This window comes from Tamandua tetradactyla, chromosome 14 (assembly GCF_023851605.1).
Source record: "Tamandua tetradactyla isolate mTamTet1 chromosome 14, mTamTet1.pri, whole genome shotgun sequence".
Taxonomy (NCBI): domain Eukaryota; kingdom Metazoa; phylum Chordata; class Mammalia; order Pilosa; family Myrmecophagidae; genus Tamandua; species Tamandua tetradactyla.
Genome location: NC_135340.1, coordinates 2801140 through 2820975, shown reverse-complemented (window position 1 = coordinate 2820975; position 19836 = coordinate 2801140). Strand labels below are relative to the sequence as shown.

The window sequence follows — 19836 nt, the reverse complement described above, 5'->3', positions numbered from 1 at the left end:
ATAAGTACAGTATGAGAAAACATTCCTCAGTCTCTTCTTGATTCCACTTTTCTCCCATTACCATAGCAACCCACTTATTCCTACACAGATATGTTCTGACTGCTCACTCTGTATCAGGCCCTGTGCCGGTGCTGGGGATACGGTGATAAAATGAGATACAAGATGCCCCTGCCCTCTGGAAGCTTACAATCTAGCAGTGGAGATTAACAATAGACAACCATTAGAGGATGGTTTTATCAAGTACAACTGAGAAGTACACAGTGTCTGACAAGGAACCTAAAAGTGGCCTGGGATATCTGGAAAGGCTTCCCTGAGTCCTGAGGAAGTTCTAAGCTCAGAGGTGAAGATGAGTTAGACTTCCAGGCTGAGGGAACAGCAAGTTTGAAGGTCCAGGTGCTAAAAATAACCTATATCAGAGAAAATGCATTAGCCAAACAGGAAGTGAGGCGGGAAAGGTAAGCTGGGGCTGGGTCTGCTGGACGTTATATATCACTATGATAAGAATTTTGGACGCTATCCCAAAAGCAATGGAAACCAGCTCAAGGTTTTTGGGTGTCTTATTCAGATTTACATTCCAGGTTCACACAATGGCTACACCCAAGTTCTGTTGAATATAATTAACCCATTACACTACAAAGGGACATCGCTGCAAAGAATCCTGGGGAGGTGTGAGGAGACAGACTTGGGGCAGCAACCAGGCCTGACAGAAACTGGGAGAGAGAGCTGTGAGTGTGAACCACACTCCACCCTGTAGGGCTTGGGCAGTTATTGTTTCTGAAACAATAAAATAAAAATGGGGGCACAATTTAACCAGGTGGGTAGAAGATGCAGAGATAAAATGCGACCTCTCCTGAGCTCGAAGAGCTGGGCGTGCAGAGATGGGAATGGGGCAAAGTAAAGCAGCGGGCCACGTGCACCTGTGGTTCAGTCTTGGGGCCGTTCATGTGCTCTAGGAACTCTCGCTCAGACACCGCCCTGAGCGGAAAGGGGCTGTGGCTACGTGGGAGAACTCCAGTGGCCGCCGGCAAACAAAACACTCTACGTTTGAGAAGCTTCAACCAGAACCTTACAGTCTGTGAATCCTTGGTGAACATCCCTCAATCAAGCGAGGAATAATTTTCGGGCAAAACTGCTTTTTGGGTGAATCTGCTAAAGTTCATCATGTCTTTGAAGTTCCCTTAATAAAAGGAGACTCAGGGTTTTCTTTGAGCGTCTTGGGTTAAAGCTTCCAGCCCCAGACCCTCAAGCGAGTAGGTCACAGCCGGCGCTGCGGCGCTGGGCGGGGCGTGAAGCTGGGGGCGGAGCCGGCGCTGGGCGGGGCGTGAAGCTGGGGGCGGAGCCGGCGCTGGGTCCGGCAGAGCTGACGCTGGGGCGCTGGACCCGACAGAGCGGCGCTGGGCTGGGGTGCTGGGCGGGGCGGAGCCGGCGCTGGCGGGGCGTGGTTGGAGGCGGAGCCGGCGCTGGGCAAAGGCAACACTTCCGGGCCAGGGGGCGGTGTCGGTTGGGTTGGCGGTTTCCGGCGGGACGCGCGAGTTGGGGCGGGCGGAGGGCCGGACTGCTGACGTGCGCGGCCCGGTGCGGGCTCCCGCCCACCCCCTCCCCTCAGCCCCGGCCCCGGCCGCTGCCCTCAGTGCCCAGGCGGCCCGAGGCCCGGCTGAGGAGGTCGGCCTCAGCGCCGGCTTCGTTCGGCCTGGCGCAGCCGTGCATTTGCTTTGCTGCCCTTTGTCTCCTCGCGCGGCGGGCGCCGGCCACGGAAAGGGGCAGCCTCAAGATGGCTGACGGCCGCGAGGAGCCGCGGGCGGACGACCTGCCGGGGCCGGCGCTCGAGAGCGGCGAGGGCCCGGAGCCCGCCTGCCCGGCCGAGCGCAGCGGCCACGTCGCTGTCAGCGACGGCCGCCACATGTTCGTCTGGGGCGGCTACAAGGTCAGCGGGCGGGGCGGGCGGAGGCGGCTGCCTAGCGAGTGTGGGGGCCGCGGGGCCGCGGAACTTGGTTTTAGTCGGAGGCGACGCGTGCGGGGGACGGTGTCTGCTGCCCCTCGGCCCCGCGTCGGGGCGGCGAGGGGCCCGCGATCCCCGAGGCCCTGGGCAGACGGCCGGCGCTCGGCGCTCGGCCTTCTCGAGGCCGCTGGCTTTGCGGGCTTCGCTGAGAAGAACGCGGTGTTCGGGAAGTTCGTGGGAAGGCGCCGTCGGGAGCGCGTCGGCCTTGAGGCGAGCGCCGGGCCGGGGCTGCTCTTCGCCGGCTCCTGATCGCGGGGCCCGCCGCCCGCCCCCTTCGGCTCCTGCTCCTGCTGGGTTCCGAGTTTCCCAGCAACGCCCTCCATTCTGGAGCGGCCTCGGCTCGTCCTCTGAGGTGGCGCGGGTCCACCCCACCTCAAAATGCCGTTTTTGGTCTTGAAGATGACACCTTCTTCCCGATTCGCTTGGAATCTGGTTTACCGCACTCGTGCTCGGTGCATCTTGCTGTTTTACTCTGTTGACAGGTTTAGCGTTTATGGTGCAATTGACCTGATCATAATTCATCATTTTTTGAAATGGCCTTCAAAAGATAGATGTGATAAACTGTTTCAGCTATCCTTGATTTCTCCATTTGGTTTCTTTCCAAAAGTGTTTTTTGCAAGTTCTGGTCAATCCGTGAATGCTTTTCCCCGCCTCGACGAGCAGGTGTTTAGCGGAGGGTTCTCCGGGCGACGGGAGCTGCAGGGAGGCAGAGGACAGGTAGACGGGCCCCGCGGACCTGCTGGTCAGTGGCAGTTCGTCTGAACTACATTAGAAGGAACGTTTTGTAGAAATCAACAGCATCGAGAGAAGGGGGCTTTTCTCTGGCAGGAGGGTGGAGAGAGCGGGCGGGTGGATTTCTGGTGGGAGATGCATGCGGGCCGGCACGCCGGGACTGAAGCAGAGGGGAGCGACCGCTGCAGCTGACCCACGTTCCCCGGACTGCGAGCCGGATTGCAGCTGACCCACGCTCCCTGTGGAGACTCCGGGGCGCAGCCACCCCGGCCCTCGCCCCGCAGGCCCTGCCTGAGGGCGGAGTGGAGAGGAGGACGCTTACGGGCCAGGCTCTGTTCGTGTGCGCGGTGCTCACGGTGACCGGGATTCCGACCCGTCACACCCCATTCCCAGTTAATTACGCAGTATGGTGACATTCTTCAGAAAGTGACCCGAGAGAATCAAATGATGGAAAGGTCAGGCACCTGTCAGAGTTGCAGATTGAAGAGGAGGCTGTGATCTCGACTCATCCATTCTTGCTAAGTACCCTTGGACGAATTACCTCTCTAAAACGTCAGTTAATGTGGATGACCTTTAGGGTTGCTGTGAGGAGTAGGTAAGGCAGTCTATGGGCAGCACTCAGCCAGCTCTGTTACATGGTAAACCGCGTCTGTGTGTTAGGAATTATCATCAGAAGGGAAATGATGCAAAACAAGGCACTTGCATTTTGCATAAGGACTTCATACTTGCATTCTGAGGTAAGAAGTCAGGTCTGCCCTTTCTCCTTGGTAGAGATTGAATAAGTAAAAAGGAAAGTGGCTAAAAAACTATATATCATATATTACCATGGGAAAGGCGCTTTCTTGCAGACTGTTCTTTAGTCTGCTGACCACGGCACAGGTAATCTCCTGAAGCCGAGCAACTCAGGTTTGGTGCAGGGTCAGGATAAAGTGGCATGGCCTTACAAATTTCCAGGAGATAGCTGTCTGCTGTACCTTATCTGCTGTATTAAAATGTGAATTAAGGGGCGTAAAGATAATTCAGGGGTAGAATTCTCCCCTGCCATGTGGGAGACCCAGGTTCGATTCCCATCCATGTTTTTACCAAAAACAAGCAAAACAAACAAAATACAATAACCAAACAAAAACTGAACAAATGGTGTTGCAATAACGGGATGCTCATATGGAAAAGTAATGAAATGTGACCCTGCCATTCAGCATACAAAGAGTGAATGAAGAGCTGTCTCTTTTGAACTTTACCTTGAACGTGTGGCATGGGGTGGGAAGCACTGTGCATTGGATCTAATCATAAGACCTATTTAGCTTTTCATAGCTCTTGTTAGGATCGAATAAGTTAGATATGAAAAATTATACAATAGTGCCTCTTTTTAAAAAATCAGGTTTTTTTTTACATTTGCAATTTTTTGTTTTTTTTTTTTAGAGTAATCAAGTCAGAGGATTATACGACTTTTATCTGCCTAGAGAAGAGATATGGATCTACAACATGGAGACTGGAAGATGGTAACTTTGGATATTATAAGAGGGATAAAATATTCAGATAAGCTTGCAGAAAAACTGTAAATCCAATGAATAAAAAGATTTTAGTTAAGGATGCTAAGATGTATACATTCTAAAAACAATGTTCTGCCAATTTATGTTAGCAGCCAACATTATATACTTTAGCATCTTTAATTTGCTTAGCCCTCTTTAGAAGTGTTTAATCATTACTAGATGCTTTCTTAGGAGCTTTGAAGAAATTTCTATTCAGGGCTCCATAACTAAAGTGTAAAGTAATACTGAAGTAAGAGATAAAGATCCTGCAAAAAATTCTATATGTATATAATCAAGATGTTAAAACTCTTCTGTTAGATGGTTTCTTAAATGAGAAGGGAATTTCTAGCATTCTCTACAAATAATGGTTGGCACCCTATTTTAATGAATGCTAAAATTAAAGGTGTTTACTATACAAATTGGGGATATTCTGAAAGCTTTGGCCAGCTCTTAGTAACATTCAGGAGCACATCATTGGTAGAATTAATGTTTGCTCAAAATGCTGGCTTAGCCATGGTTGGCGATTTATAGTTTTTTCCATGGTTTGCTTTGTGAGAACTTTGTGCTTTGGATTATTTTTGCTTATTGTATATCTCGGAACTAGGAAATTAGGAATCCCACTTGCTTTTCAGAGTTTAAATAATCCTGACTAAAAATGAGACAGGATTATTTTTGTACATTGTACATAGAACTGTCTGCTAATCCTTTTCTAGAAAATTTGAAATTATAGTATTCCCTTAAAAAGGGAAATTTTACTTATGTTTTTAATTTAACCCCATAAAGTATTTTTTAAAATAAGCCTACCAGAACTTCAAGTTTAGCAAAGATAAAAAGATAATGTATCTGATTGTGTACTTATCAGTATTCTGGATACCAGATTTCTTCAGGTTTTGATTTAGATTCATTTTTAGATTCAGAATGAGTTCACACATGCAAACTACCCAAGTGTTTATTAATATATAAGGGTCTGAATTAGAGTCATTTGAATGGCTAAAAGGTAATGAATGAAAAACACCTATTGAATTTAATCTGATGGGACCAAGAGGTTGAACAAACAAAAAACCATTTATGGCCATGAAGCAGCTAGCTCAGTTTGAGAAGTGTAAAATGGTTTGTTCCTACAACAAGAAAACATGACCCAGACAGGCTTTCTGAACCTCTCCTTCTGTCTGTGTGCACCGGCTGCACTGCTCGCGAATGGTAAAGAGAAACAGACCATTCCTGGAATTATTTTAGAGCTGAAAGAGACACTAGATAATATCTAATCAGCTCTCTCATTTTATTATTTTCCTTTATTATGGGGATATACAGATAAGAAAAATAGATCTCTGCATTTCTTCATTTGGGGTAAATTTATTTATATTCAGTTTTTTCACCTTTAGGAAGAAAATAAACACTGAAGGTGATGTTCCTCCTTCTATGTCAGGGAGCTGTGCTGTGTGTGTAGATAGAGTACTATACTTGTTTGGAGGACACCATTCAAGAGGCAATACAAATAAGGTTAGTGTTTCTAAGGATTAGAGTTCAAGGGAATTTTAGTTTTATTTCTCACACAACCTCAGATTTATAAGGTTAGCTCCATACTTATTCTTGTCCCAGTTAAATATATGTACTTGATTATGATGTGAATGTGCATTTTAGTATCTTCTCTACCAGTCTATATTTAAATCAACTTTTGTGGATAACCATGTGCAAAAACTTCCTAGGTTGTTTTGTGTTCTTTGAAGCAACTTGTTCTCCTAGAACCCTGAGTGATAAATGATTGTTAGTAAACAAATTGGGAAAAAAACATTACAGACAAAATGGAGACAAGATGTAATCATGACAGGATGGGTACAAGTCAATAGTACCACTCAGGAAGCCATAAGGATAAATTAAAACTGACAAAATTCCATATACTAACATTCTTATAATATGGTGCTGTACGATACTGCTGTTCAGACTTTGTCCATGCTGTCTTAATAGGAAAAAGGTGTCAGTTCTGTCAGTAAGAGACAGAGGAAGTCACACAGATTGATGACATAGGTGAACTGTGCTAATTCATTTCTTTTTGGCTACATAGTAAACACCTTATCTGCTGAGCACTTGGACGTTGGAGACACAGAGATGATAATACAGTCCCCACGTCTAAGCTTACAATCTAGAACGGTCACAGATAAACAAACAGTTGAAGTAGCATGTGATAGAGAGATATAGTCAGTCCTAATAATTCAGTAAATATTGTTGGATTTGAAAAAATTCCTTAACATTGTATGTAGTAGGATGTGGAAGTGAAATAAGGAAAGTCTTCAAGAGGTGATGCTTGAATTGTACTAAAAAATGGAAAGAGGTAGCCAAGATACAGGTATCGAGATGCAGAGGTATAAGCAAAGTATGTCTTGTCCATGAAGATGCCCAGTGGTATGGTGTAGGTTGAACATAAGGCTAAAATGCTTTCAAACTATGTTCCCAGGAACCCTCGAGATTTCTTTGCGCTGGCTTGGGACACTTGTGAGGTAGGAATGTAGGATGTTAGGTAGGTCTTTGGTCAGCCCCTTCCACTCTATTTTAAGATGTGTTGATCCACATTTGTATTTTTCAGAGCTAAGGGGGAGAAAAATAAGATTTGACACATTGAGGTAGCTCGAGAAGAATAACTGTGATCTTATGGGATGGTCAGAGAGATAGTACTAGTTAGTATATGGTATGGCCAGGGTTGAATGTTTTAAGTTTGACTGAAATGAAGATTGAGTGGCTTAGAGAAATTTTTTAAAAAGTCAGATTTATTCAATTATCAGGATGAAAACTCTTTCAAGGACAGACAAGTTCTTAACCTTTTAAGTAATTACCCTTAGCTCTTGGAGTTAAGTAGGCACTTAAGACATATTGATTAAATTGAATTTGAAGGTAAAATTGGTGCATCTAATTTTCCTGGTAATACCATCCTGATACCCATAAATTACATTACTGCAATTCAAAGTGCCTATCTAAGGCAAAATAAGGAGCTTGTGTCAGAATGTAAATCAATGTACTGCTGCTTCCTTCATTAAACAGTCTCAGTAAGGGGAAAAAAAGAGCTGAATTAATAAGCTCAGTGACTTAGTTAATTCACATTCTGGCACAATTTTCTTATCTAGACTCAGACCAGTAACAGTTTGCAGACTGGCAGCCAGTCTGAAGTCTACAGTTTTAGAAGCACTGAATTAGATGATATTCTTATAAGTCACAGTACAAATAAATGCCACAGTTGAATTTCTTTCATTTAACGAAATCTAACTGAATCATTGCTTCTGGCAGTTTTACATGCTGGATTCAAGGTCTACAGACAGAGTGTTACAGTGGGAAAGAATTGATTGCCAAGGAATTCCTCCATCATCAAAGGACAAACTTGGTGTCTGGGTATATAAAAACAAGTGAGTAAGCAGAGGTTTGAGGTCTTATGTGAAAGTGGTTTAGCCAACAGTCATTGTAAAGACAGAACATACCTCCTAGGGCTATGGTGAGGATTGAGTGAATTAATATATGAAAGTAACATAGTACCTAAGCATAGTTAAGTGCTTCACAAATGTTAGCCATTTTCCCCACTTTGGAACTTTGTAGAGCTCCCCAACCCTGCTACCTCTTTTAAAGAAAAAATTTTTTATTCTAGTAATGTATGCACAGCATAAAATTCCCCATTTTAATCACTTTGAAGTATACAATTCAGTGGTATTAATTACATTCAGTGTTACCATCATCAACATCCATTACCTGAGTGTTTTCAGTACCCCAAACAGAAATTCTGTACTTGTTAAGCAGTAACTCCCTATCCCACTCCACCCGCCCTCCTACCACAACCTCTAGTCTACTTGCTGTATCTATGAATTTACATATTATGGTATTTCGTAAAAGTGGAATCATACAATATTTGTCCTTTTGTGTCTGCCTTATTTCACTGAACGATGTCTTCAAAATTAATCCATTTTGTAGCATGTACCAGGATTTCATTCTTTTTATGCCTGAATAACATTCCATAGTGTGTGTGTGTTTACATTTTGTTTAGCCATTCATCTGTTGATGGACAGTTGTATTGTTTCTACCTTTTGGCTATTGTGAACAACACTGCTCTGAATATTGAAGTACAAGGATCTGCTTTTAGTTCTTTTGGATATATATCTAGAAGTGGATATACCACGTCAATATAATTCTATATTTATCTTTCTAAGGAACCGCCAAACTGCTTTCTACAGAGCCTGCACCATTTTACATAATTTACATTCCCATCAGCATTGCTAGGACCCTTGCTATCCACTTGTTATTTTCCTGTTTTTTTAAATTTTTTATTAATTAAAAAAAATTACAAGAATGAAACAAATATTCTTGATATATGCTCATTCCATTCTACAAATATAATCAGTAATTCACAATATCATCACACAGTTGCATATTCATCATCATGATCATTTCTTAGAACATTTGCATCAGTTCAGAAAAAGAAATAGAAAGACAACAGAAAAATAAAACGAAAACAAAAAAAATTTTTACATACCATACCCCTTACCCCTCCCTTTCATTGATCACTAGCATTTCAAACTAAATTTATTTTAACATTTGTTCCTCCTATTATTTATTTTTATTCTGTATGTTCTACTCATCTGTTGACAAGGTAGATCAAAGGAGCATCAGGCACAAGGTTTTCACAATCACACAGTCACATTGTGAAAGCTATATCATTGTTCAATCATCATCAAGAAACATGGCTACTGGAACACAGCTCTACATTTTCAGGCAGTTCCCTCCAGCCTCTCCATTACATCTTAGTTAACAAGGTGATAGTTACTTAATGTGTAAGAATAACCTCCAGGATAACCTCTTGACTCTGTTTGGAATCTCTCAGCCATGGACACTTTGTCTCATTTCACTCTTCCCCGTTTTGGTCGAGAAGGTTTTCTCAATCCCTTGATGCTGGGTCTCAGCTCGTTCTAGAGTTTTTCTCAATCCCTTGATGCTGAATCTCAGCTCATTCTGGGATTTCTGTCCGATGCTGCCAGGAAGACCCACACCCCTGGTAGTCATGTCCCACGTAGACGGGGGAAGGGCGGTGAGTCTGCTTGCTGTGTTGACTGGAGAGTGAGGCCACATCTGAGCAACAAAAGAGGTTCCATTGGGGGTGACTCTTAGGCTTAATTTTAAGTAGGCTTGACCTATCCCCTGTGGGGTTAAGTTTCATATGAACAACCCCCAAGACTGGGGGCTCAGCCTATAGCTTTGGTTGTCCACACTGCTTGTGAGAATATCAAGAATTCAACTTGGGGAAGTTGAATTTTCCCGTTCTCACCATTCCCCGAAGGGGACTTTGCAAATACTTTTCCACTCACTGATCAAATCGCTCTGGGATTCATCAGGGCATCACCTGGACAAACCAACAAAATCTCATGTCCTATACAAAGTTTCATGTACTTAAGGTGTTCAATCAACTGTCTACATAAGTTATATTAGGAGATGCACTAGTCAAAGTGTAGATTTGTACCAAATAAACATTTTTTGCTTTAGTCTCACACAGTTGAAATTTTTAAATATTAAGTACCATCTATTTTCAGCACACTGCAGTAATGACATTCTTTTGTTCTTCCTCATGCAAAAACATTTTTTAAATTTGTACATTTAGTCACTATCATTATACACTCTAGGCATTCCTAGATTACACCATCTCAATCTTTATCGTCTATCTTTCTTTGTGATTTCATTTATGCCCCAGCCCTCCTCCCTCTATCATTCTCACATGCAGCTTCATTCAGTGTTTTAACAATTGTATTGCAGTTAGGTAATGTTGTGCTGTCCATTTCTGAGTTTTTCATTCAGTCCTGTTGCACAGTCTGTATCCCTTCAGCTCCAATTACCCAATATCTCACCCTATTTCTATCTCCTGATGGTCTCTGTTACCAAGGAAATATTCCAAGTTTATTCACTAATGTCAGTTCATATCAGTGAGACCATACAGTATTTGTCCTTTTGTTTCTGGTTAATCACACTCAGCATAATGTCCTTAAGGTCCATCCATGTTGTTATATACTTCATAACTTTATTCTGTCTTACAGCTGCATAATATTCCATCTTATGTAAATGTCACAGTTTGTTTAGTCAACTGTCTGTTGATGGACATTTTGGCTGTTCCCATCTGTTGGTAATTGTTAATAATGCTGCTATAAACATTGGTGTGTGAATGTCCATTTGTGTCCTTTGCCTTGTGTCCTTTGAGTAGAGACAGCATATAGATGGGTCCTGTTTTTTAATCCATTCTGCCAGACTATGTCTTTTGATTGGAGAGTTTAATCCGTTAACATTCAGTGTTATTACTGCATGGGTAGTACTTTCTTCTACTATTTTGCCTTCTGGATTTTATATGTCATATCTAATTTTCCTTCTTTTAACCTTTACTCATGGTCTTCCTTTCTACACTCTTCTCCACACCTCTCTCTTCCGTCTTTTCGTATGTCTCTAGTACTCCCTTTAGTATTTCTGGCAGAGCTGGTCTCTTGGTCATAAATTCTCGGTGATTTTTTTGTCTGAAAATGTTTTAATTTCCCCCTCATTTTTGAAGGACAGTTTTGCTGGATATAGAATTCTTGGTTGGCAGTTTTTCTCTTTTAGTAATTTAAATATATCATCCCACTGTCTTCTTGCCTCCATGGTTTCTGCTGAGAGATCTGCACGTAGTCTTATTGGGCTTCCCTTGTATGTGATGGATTGCTTTTCTCTTGCTGCTTTCAAGATTCTCTCTTTCTCTTTGACCTGTGACATTCTGATTAGTAACTTTGGCTGGGGGCATGGTGGAGACCAAGGAGAGGTTGTAGGCTGGTTTTAATGGCTTCAAATTACCAAGCTTTGGGGTCTGAGTTCCTTGAGGAAGGGATTCCACCTGAGTTTGGCCCCACCCCTCCCCTTGGGAAGGCCCAGGCTCCAGACAAGCCCTCAAACGAGCTTGTTTCTGCCTATTCCTGGGGCAGTTGCAGCCTGAGAAGCTCTGCTGCTGTATCCAAAGGCCATCATGCCTTTGTACAAACACAGCCCCAAAAACCTGTTTCCTTTTCTTTTTCCGTCAGCCCTGACCCCTTGGCACTGGGGCAAAAATGAGCATCCTCCACTTTGACCAGGTTCACCTGAGCTGGGGGCCTATTTTTAGTAGTCAGAATTTGTTAATTGATTCCACAACTGGCGTTTGGTTGGGCTCAGCCCCTGCTGCTGGTAAAGTCTCTTTCCTTCCCCTCTGGGAAGCAGCCTGTGGGGGAGGGGCACCAGCTGCCGCAGCTTGGGGAACTCACGGTTCTAGGGGGAGCTCACAGCTGGTTCATCTGGTCCAGACTGGGGTACGCTCTGTGTCTGGACACTGACGTGGCCCCAGGAGCTGTTCTGTACTGTTTCTGGTTATTTAGTAGTTCTGGAGGTCGAACTAAAATGCACACATTGTTAAGCCACCATCTTGGCCCAGAAGTCCCTCTGTTTTTTAAATAGCCATTCCATGCCAGTAGAAGTAGATATTTCATTTTGATTTTGATTTACATTTCCTACTGGCTAATGATGTTGTCATTTTGTGTGGCTACCTTTGGAGAAATGTCTTTCCGAATATTTTTTCCCATTCTGTAGAGTGTTTTTTTCACTTTCTTGACAGTATTCTTCAATGCACAAGTTTTAATTTTGATAAAATCCAATTCATCTAATTTTGTTGTTAACAGGTACTCTTGGGGTCATATCTAAGAGTCCATTGCCAAATACAAGGTCCTGAAGATTTTTCTTATGTTTTCCTTTAAGAGTTTATAGTTTTAGCTCTTAAAATGGATTTATAACCAAAATATGAGTTAATTTTTATATATGTTTGAGGTAAGAGTCACTTTTGTTCTTCTGCATGTGGATATCCAGTTTTCCCAGTATCATTTCTTGACTTATTCTTTCCCTATTTTCCCCTTGGCCACTTGTCAAAAATCAGTTAGCCAGAGATTGTGGGTTTATTTGTGAACTTTCAAATCTGTTCCATCATTCTCCATGCCTGTCCTTATGCTGGTACCACACTGTTTATGGATTACTATAACTATGTAATAAGTTTTGAAATTGGAATGTGTGAGTACTGCAACTTTGTTCTTTTTCAAGATGGATTTGGCTATTTGAGGCCCCTTGTAATTTCTTATGAATTTGATGTTTGGCTTTCCCTTTTTTTTTTTCTGGGATTTTGATTGGAATTGTGTTGAATCTCTAAATCACCTTGAGTAGTACTGATATTTTAATAACATTAAGTCTTCCAATCATTGAACTTGGGATTTCTTTACATTTATTTAGGTCTTAAATTCTTTTGGTAATATTTTCTAGTTTTCCATGTACAGGTGTTTTACATTTTTCATTAAATTTATTCCTAGATATTAACTATATTTCTTGCTATTGTAAATGGAATTGTTTCCTTGAATTCATTTTCAGATTGTTCACTGCTTGTGTAGAGAAAGAAAACTGATTTTCGTGTGTCAATCTTGCAGCATACCACTTTGCTGAATTCTTTTATTACCTCTAGTTGCTTTCTTTGACTCTTAGGATTTTCTATATTTATAGAATCATGTCACCTTCAAATAGAGATAATTTTACTTTTTCTTGTCTAGTCACTCTAGCAGAACTCTAGAACAGAGGTGACAGAAAGCATCCCATGATCTTTGGGGAAAGCTCTCAGTCTTCACTGAAGCCGTGGGTTTTTCACATAAAGCTTTTGTCATGTTTAGGAAGTTCCCTTCTCCTAGTTTTGTTTTTATCATGGAAGGATGTTAGATTTTGTTAAATGCCTTTTTTCTGTCACCTGAGATGTCCATGCTTTACTCCCCTTCATTCTATTAATGTGATGTATTATATTAATTTTCTTATGTTGAACCACTCTTGCATTCCTGGGATAAATCTCAGTTGGCCATAGTGTAAAAATCTTCTAATGTGCTCTTAAGATTCAGTTTGCTAGTATTTCATTGAGAATTTTGCATCTGTCTTCATGAACGACATTGTTCTGTAATTTTCTTTTATTGTGGTATCTTTGGCCTTGGCATTAGTGTTAGGGTGATACTGGCCTCACATAATGAGTTAGGAAGTTCCCTTCTCTTCAGTATTTGGAAGAGTTTGAGAAGGATTAGTGTTCATTTTTCTTCAAATGTGGTAGAATTTACCAGTAAAATCATTTGGTCCTGGACTTTCCTTTGTTGGGAGGATTTTTGGTTAAGGTCCTTTTTTTTTTTTTTTAAACTTTTTCTCATTGTGAAATATAACATATATACAAAAAAGTAACAAATTTCAAAGTACATTTTAACAAGTTATTTATAGAACACATTTTAAAGTTTGGTATGGTTTACTGTTCCACGATTTTTCATTTTTTTTCTTCCAGCTGCCCCACTGGAGACAAAAATAAATATCAATATAATGATTCTGCAATCATACAGTCTTTTTTACATCTTATTGGTCTATGAGAGCTTCTATTTCTTCTTGAGTCAGTTTAGGTAATTTGTGTGTTTCTAATTCTCATAACTAGAATTTCTAATCTAGTATGGCTTTATAAAGAGTAAATATCATCTAATTTATTGGCACAGTCATTATTTGAATAAGTATTTTCATGCTCAGCTGTGCCTTCTTAACTCATAGCATATGGCAAGGAGAGAAGAAAAATATTTTGTATCCTAACCTGTAGATGTTTGAAATGTTATGGTGTCTTGGTTTTCTTTCAAATAGGTTAATATTTTTTGGAGGCTATGGATATTTACCTGAAGATAAAGTACTGGGAACTTTTGAATTTGATGAAACGTCTTTTTGGGTAAGTAAAATTTCATAGTTACATATGGTCTATATTTAGAATGATTTATTTAAAATAATAAATCTAACATTTGCTAGTAGCTTTGTTCATTTTACTTTAATAAATCAGACAGGGTGCTATATGATTTCACAAGCATTGCTAAAATAACTCAAATAACTCAAAGGCACTCTTAATTTTATCTTTTGTAGAATTCAAGTCATCCAAGAGGATGGAATGATCATGTACATATTTTAGACACAGAAACATATACCTGGAGCCAGCCTATTACTACTGTAAGTTAATGAAGACTAATGAATTATTGAGGCAAGGATACTGAGAGAAGGGAGATACACCAGAATAGGCCACTATTGTTTTTTGGAGAGAGAAGATCCATAATTCACTATTCATAATTCTCCAGAGTCCAGAACCCCCAAAATTTAATATATAGACTATGAATCTTTTTTCTAAATAGATTTGAAGTGGTAGCTAAGTAAATGACCTAGCACTAGATTTGAACTTCAGTTACTCGTATGTAACTTAATATTTGATGCAATATTATATGTGCAGGGCTTTATTTTAAGGAATAAAAAATAAAGCAAGCATTTGATTATATTAACCAGCATATCATACATAACCAGCCTAGTCAGTATTATATCAGAAAATACAATTGGAATTCCCAGTTTTGATGGTCACTGTTTAACATTGCTGTTAATTAGAAGTCTGCACTCAAGGGTCTTGCATATATTCTTACCCCACATTCAGAAGAGATTATTTCTCTCATATTTTCCCTCTTTTATTTACTAAATTGGATTTGTGGCTTTTTGAAGGGTAAAGCGCCCTCACCTCGTGCTGCCCATGCCTGTGCAACTGTGGGAAACAAAGGTTTTGTGTTTGGAGGCAGGTATCGAGTAAGTACACACAGTTTCCATGACTTGCTTTTTTTAGGTATAGTTGTACATCAGTGTTTCATAGCGGCATTATTCATATTAGCCAAAAGGTGTTAACAACCCAAGTGTTTATCAACAGATGAATAAACAAAATGTAGTATATCCATTCAATGGAGTATGATTCAACCACAAAAAGAAATATGAAGTTCTGACCCTGAAGACATCAAGTTGAGTGAAATAAGCCAGACACAAAGGGGCAAATATGATTCTGCTTATATAAGATCTAAAATAAGCAAATATATGAGACAAAATAGATTAGAGGTTGCTGGGGATGCGGCTGGGATGGAGACAGGGTAAGACAGTCTTTGTTGGGGCATGAAAAAGTCTCTGATGGAGGTAGCACAGCACTGTAAACATAACAAACACCACTGAAATGTTGAAACGTACATTTGAAAATGGTTAAAATGGGAAATTCTGGGGTATGTGTGTATATATATATATATATATATGGTACCCCCTACACACACACAAACCTAAGGGTGGTGACGTGTAAAAAAAGGGGGGAAAATTGTTTATCCTTTTTTTAGGATGCTCGAATGAATGACCTTCACCATCTTAATCTGGATACATGGGAGTGGAATGAATTGTAAGTATCGCTTTAGATTTATTTTAGAAAAGCTTTTCAATAGAAAATTCAGATTTTTGCCTGTTTCTATTATTAGCACTTACATTTTCTTAAAAAAAATTAAACAAACATGATCACTAGATCCTTAAAGAAGAAATTGTATCTTTATTTTTGTATTTCCAGTTCCATAAATGTGTGCCTGGCACACAAAATGTGCTCACTATTTGTTGAAAACATTTCAGGTTGACTCTGCTTTCAAAAGTATAAAGCACTGTAGTTAATACCAAGAAGCCTTTTTAAAAACGTCAAGTATTTTTTGTCATGGCAATTCCATATGAATTTTAAAAGAAAATTTCTTCAACCATTGTTTCGCTGCATTGAATACAGTAGTGCCTTTAAATGCAGATATGTATCTTAGCTCTTATTTTCAGAATTCCACAAGGCATATGCCCAGTTGGCCGATCTTGGCACTCACTAACACCAGTTTCTTCAGATCATCTTTTTCTATTTGGAGGATTTACCACTGACAAGCAGCCACTAAGTAAGTCCCTTAAAAATATGATAATGAAATCCTAATATATAAAAAAATCAAACTATTTTAGATGTATCAGAGGGTTAGCTGGAAGAGTTGCTATTAACTTTGGTCCTGTAAACATCTGTATAAATCTTGTCGTGCTATGATACACGTTCATTCTGTCTAGTAAAGAAATGATCTAGAGCACGTAAAGCCCCTCTGCAAGGCTGTACCATGCAGAGGTCTTGGTTGATTGTGAAGGAGAAAGAAGAGATGCCCTTGCAGTAGCTGCTTATAACAGGCTTCCTTCCTGAAGCAGTGCTCTGGGAATGCCGGTGTCACACGGGCAGAGTAACACACAGCATAGCTCTTTCTTCCTTTCCTTCCATCAGGTGATGCCTGGACTTACTGCATCAGTAAAAATGAATGGATAAAGTTTAATCATCCCTATACTGAAAAACCAAGGTATGAACTACTTAAAAGGTAATTCTTATACTGAATTTAATGAGGTCCTCACCAGAACTGCAAGACGGATAAAAATTTAGGATATTTGGCTGCGAGTCCATTATTCTTATAAAATCCCCTTACATCCATTATCCTTATACAATTCTAGCATTTACTAGGGGTTGACATCACACATTATCAAAGAAAATCAATGTTAATTTAAGTGTTGATATTTTTCCAGTTCTGTTGTCTGGGTATGAAAAATAAGACTAAAAATTTGATTTTTGCTTCTTCCTTCCCCATAAAATGATTGATACAGTTAATGATACAGTTAAAATTGATAATCAAGCTCTTTTTCCCAATTGAGTTCCTCTTTATCTATCTAAGGTTTGTCATTGGGGAAAAAATATATAGAACTGGAAAGGAAAGGATTTCAAAACCAAGAAGAATGTACATAGAGAAAACAAACCAAAAACCAAACCAAAACTTCTATTAGATTTACAGTAATGTTTTCTTATCACTCCCAAAAAAGGGTTGATTAAGAAATACTTTTCCTAAGAAATACTTTTCCTAATTGATAGTTGTTTTTCTTTAAACAGAACTGTCACAAAATCTGCCAAAGAAAATGACATTCAAAATTGGTCTTCAAAGTACATTAGATACGTCATCATGCATTATTTTTTCTAAATCTGTGACCTAAATACAATCATGCCACTGAGGCTTCATCTGACACAAATGTTTTTTCCATAGAATTTTCAGATATTTTCATAGTTTTAGTTAAGCAGGGCTTTTCAGCATCCCTTAAATGTTTTGTTTAAGGCCAACTTGCCCTGCCTATGGAAAGGGGACAGTGAGGAAGAAAGCCTTATTTGTTTCCTCTTCCATTAGATTTTTATTGCTAAGAAACACCTAAAAAACAGATCATTCAGTGCAGACCCCTCAACTGCATGCATAAATAAGGATTAGACCAGAGAGATAAAATAACATCCAAATAAAATAAAGAAAGACATTTTTTTTCTAGCTGTACCTACTTGGATTGAAGATTTTACTTTTTACCATGATGCTTTGATCTGAACTACCTTGAGAAAGGTGTTTAGCTTTATATTCTATATTGTAAACTGTCAATTTGGTGTTTGGGGTGACTTTTTCAAATCGAAGTTTTTGCTTTAAATGTAGATTATGGCATACAGCTTGTGCTAGTGATGAAGGAGAAGTTATTGTTTTTGGTGGATGTGCCAACAACCTGCTTGTCCATCACAGAGCTGTAAGTATAGTGCCTACATTAACAGACATTATGTAATATTGTGAAATATTGAAGCTTATTAGAACGTGCTTGCTTTTTAATGTATTTTTTAAATCTATTATTCAGGCACACAGCAATGAAATACTTATATTTTCAGTTCAACCAAAATCTCTTGTACGGTAAGTAACTTTTTACTTGGTATTAAGACTTTTAAATAGCATTTCTTAACGTTTTTAAGCGAGCACTATTTAAAACCCAGATTTAGGGGATTATTTAAGGGCAATAATGAGTCTTCCTTGATATAACTAGCCATTTTGCTTTGTTTAGTAGTTCTTCAAGTTAATGTACTTCCAAATGTAAAATAAAATTCTTTTTCTCTTTCCTTGTCCACTTTCAGGCTAAGTTTAGAAGCTGTCATTTGCTTTAAAGAAATGTTAGCCAATTCATGGAACTGCCTTCCAAAACACTTACTTCACAGTGTTAATCAGAGGTTTGGTAGTAACAACACTTGCGGATCTTGAGGCTTCGTAGATAATCCCTTTGACCACCTTGCATGGATAGCAATTCTGTAACCCTCATAGAGGACTGATTGTACTATTATATGCATTGTTGTAATTTGCAGCTTTTTTTTATTTTAATGTGCATGTGAATGGCCTAGAGAACCTATTTTTGTGTCTGAAGATGTTTGCAATAAATGTATTTAATACCAGTAATTGACCTCTTGTATAAGAAAAAGAAAATTAACACTCGGGCTTTTTATAACCCCAAGGAATCGTATTTGCTTTTTGCTAATTCCAGGATATGTTTCTTTGGAAAATTATGCTATATTGCCACTATGAAATAATGACATTATATGAAATAATAACATTATTTTCATAAACAAAATTTTTCAAAAATGGTAAAAGTAGACTATAATTATGTATTATAAACAGAACAAAATGATGCTGTCGTTTACATTCATTTCAAATGGAAAAGTACTCTCAATAGGACTAAGCTGGGAAAAGAAATTGTGAAATGACAACAGCTAGTTAGTACTTAGACTTGAATGCTTTGGTACAGGGACAAGGTAAAGTGGTAATGTAAACTCTCCACAGTTTGTTGTCCAATTAATTAAAAGGAAAAGAGTTTTGTAGCTCATGAAACAATATGAAACTTTGTGTTCTATGAGTTCTCTAAGGAGACAGAAGTAAACTGGGGTCAGGAGTCTTCATTAGTAAGCCTAATATGCGCTTTTAATATTATAGGTGATGATAATTACCGTGGAAAATATCGATGATCAACACCGCTTTCTTCTAGGTGTTATTTCTTAAACTGGAATTATTTTTTGTATTGTGTCTGGTCTAATATATTTTTTTTGACTATAACTGTAGGTGAAGGCAGAAGGAAATCTATTCCTTCAATTAGGGTTTTCATGACAATCCTAGATTAAACTGCACTCCTCCACCACCACTACCATCTAGAAACCACACTGTTATTGATAAGCCTGTGAGTATAGATATTAGGCTTAAGATCTTATGTACAATAGAATAGCAAGTAAATAATCTAAGCAACCAAGCCACTTCACTATTCGATTTCTTTACAACATGAAAGGAATACTTAGTATTAGTCTCCCAAATTTCGAGAAAATGTAGGAGAATAACTAGAATTTAACTGTCCACAAATATTTTAGGAAATCCTACCATAGACAGCGTTTTCTCTATATAAAACGGAAAATCCAAACAAGTCCTTTTGGCGAATATAGCTAGGCATTTAGTTAAATATGGAAGTCTTGTCACATGGTCTTTTTACCTTTTTTAACTTGCAAAAAGCTATTAAAATTGGTTCTTCTCAAATACTTTATGATTTCATTTCAGCTATTTCCTTTTTACATTCAGAAGATTGGGTGCAGATACTTTCACTTTTCCAGGAATGTTTCTTGATAAATCTGTGTCCTATAAAAAGAAAATTGCTGAGTATCTTCACATTCTGTATGATCAAGCATTTTCTTTTATGACAATTATGTATATTGAAATGATTTTTGTACTTATTTTACTAGTTTTAAAAAGGCAGCATATTTAACCAAAACAATGGCTGAAGCTTCTATCTACTACATGAAGCAAG

At 39.4% G+C, this 19836-nt stretch overlaps 2 protein-coding genes across 4 annotated transcripts in view; one reads left to right on the top strand and one right to left on the bottom strand.

Moving 5' to 3' along the window:
* The first annotated feature begins 1580 nt into the window (after positions 1 to 1580).
* On the top strand, positions 1581 to 18445 carry KLHDC2 (kelch domain containing 2). Of its 2 annotated transcripts, none has more exons than XM_077126820.1 (13): positions 1581 to 1924; positions 4151 to 4230; positions 5643 to 5760; positions 7537 to 7652; positions 13963 to 14044; positions 14233 to 14316; positions 14851 to 14931; positions 15498 to 15556; positions 15967 to 16076; positions 16442 to 16514; positions 17670 to 17757; positions 17863 to 17915; positions 18134 to 18445. In XM_077126820.1, exons 1-13 carry the CDS (start codon positions 1772 to 1774, stop codon positions 18255 to 18257), a joined length of 1221 nt encoding a protein of 406 aa, XP_076982935.1. In that variant the 5' UTR covers positions 1581 to 1771; the 3' UTR covers positions 18258 to 18445. The 2 variants fall into 2 exon arrangements, with proteins under 2 accessions (XP_076982935.1, XP_076982936.1); XM_077126821.1 differs by lacking the exon at positions 1581 to 1924 and adding an exon at positions 2881 to 3468.
* NEMF (nuclear export mediator factor) overlaps positions 15436 to 19836 on the bottom strand; it is a 76388-nt gene continuing 71987 nt past the window's right edge. Inside the window, exon 33 of one of the 2 annotated variants that reach the window (XM_077126818.1) lies at positions 15436 to 19667. In XM_077126818.1, the coding sequence (XP_076982933.1) occupies positions 19590 to 19667 (78 nt within the window). In that variant the 3' untranslated portion in view covers positions 15436 to 19589. The remainder of the gene's footprint in view (positions 19668 to 19836) is intronic. The other variant, XM_077126817.1, reaches the window with a different exon arrangement.

What these genes read in the sequence shown, in the direction of transcription:
- KLHDC2 (XM_077126820.1), top strand. Translation starts at nt 1,772, where the DNA reads ATGGCTGACGGCCGCGAGGAGCCGCGGGCGGACGACCTGCCGGGGCCG. An exon ending in TTGATGAAACGTCTTTTTGG is followed by an intron (nt 14,045 to 14,232) that starts GTAAGTAAAATT and finishes TATCTTTTGTAG; the next exon opens with AATTCAAGTCATCCAAGAGG. An exon ending in TGCTTGTCCATCACAGAGCT is followed by an intron (nt 17,758 to 17,862) that starts GTAAGTATAGTG and finishes TCTATTATTCAG; the next exon opens with GCACACAGCAATGAAATACT.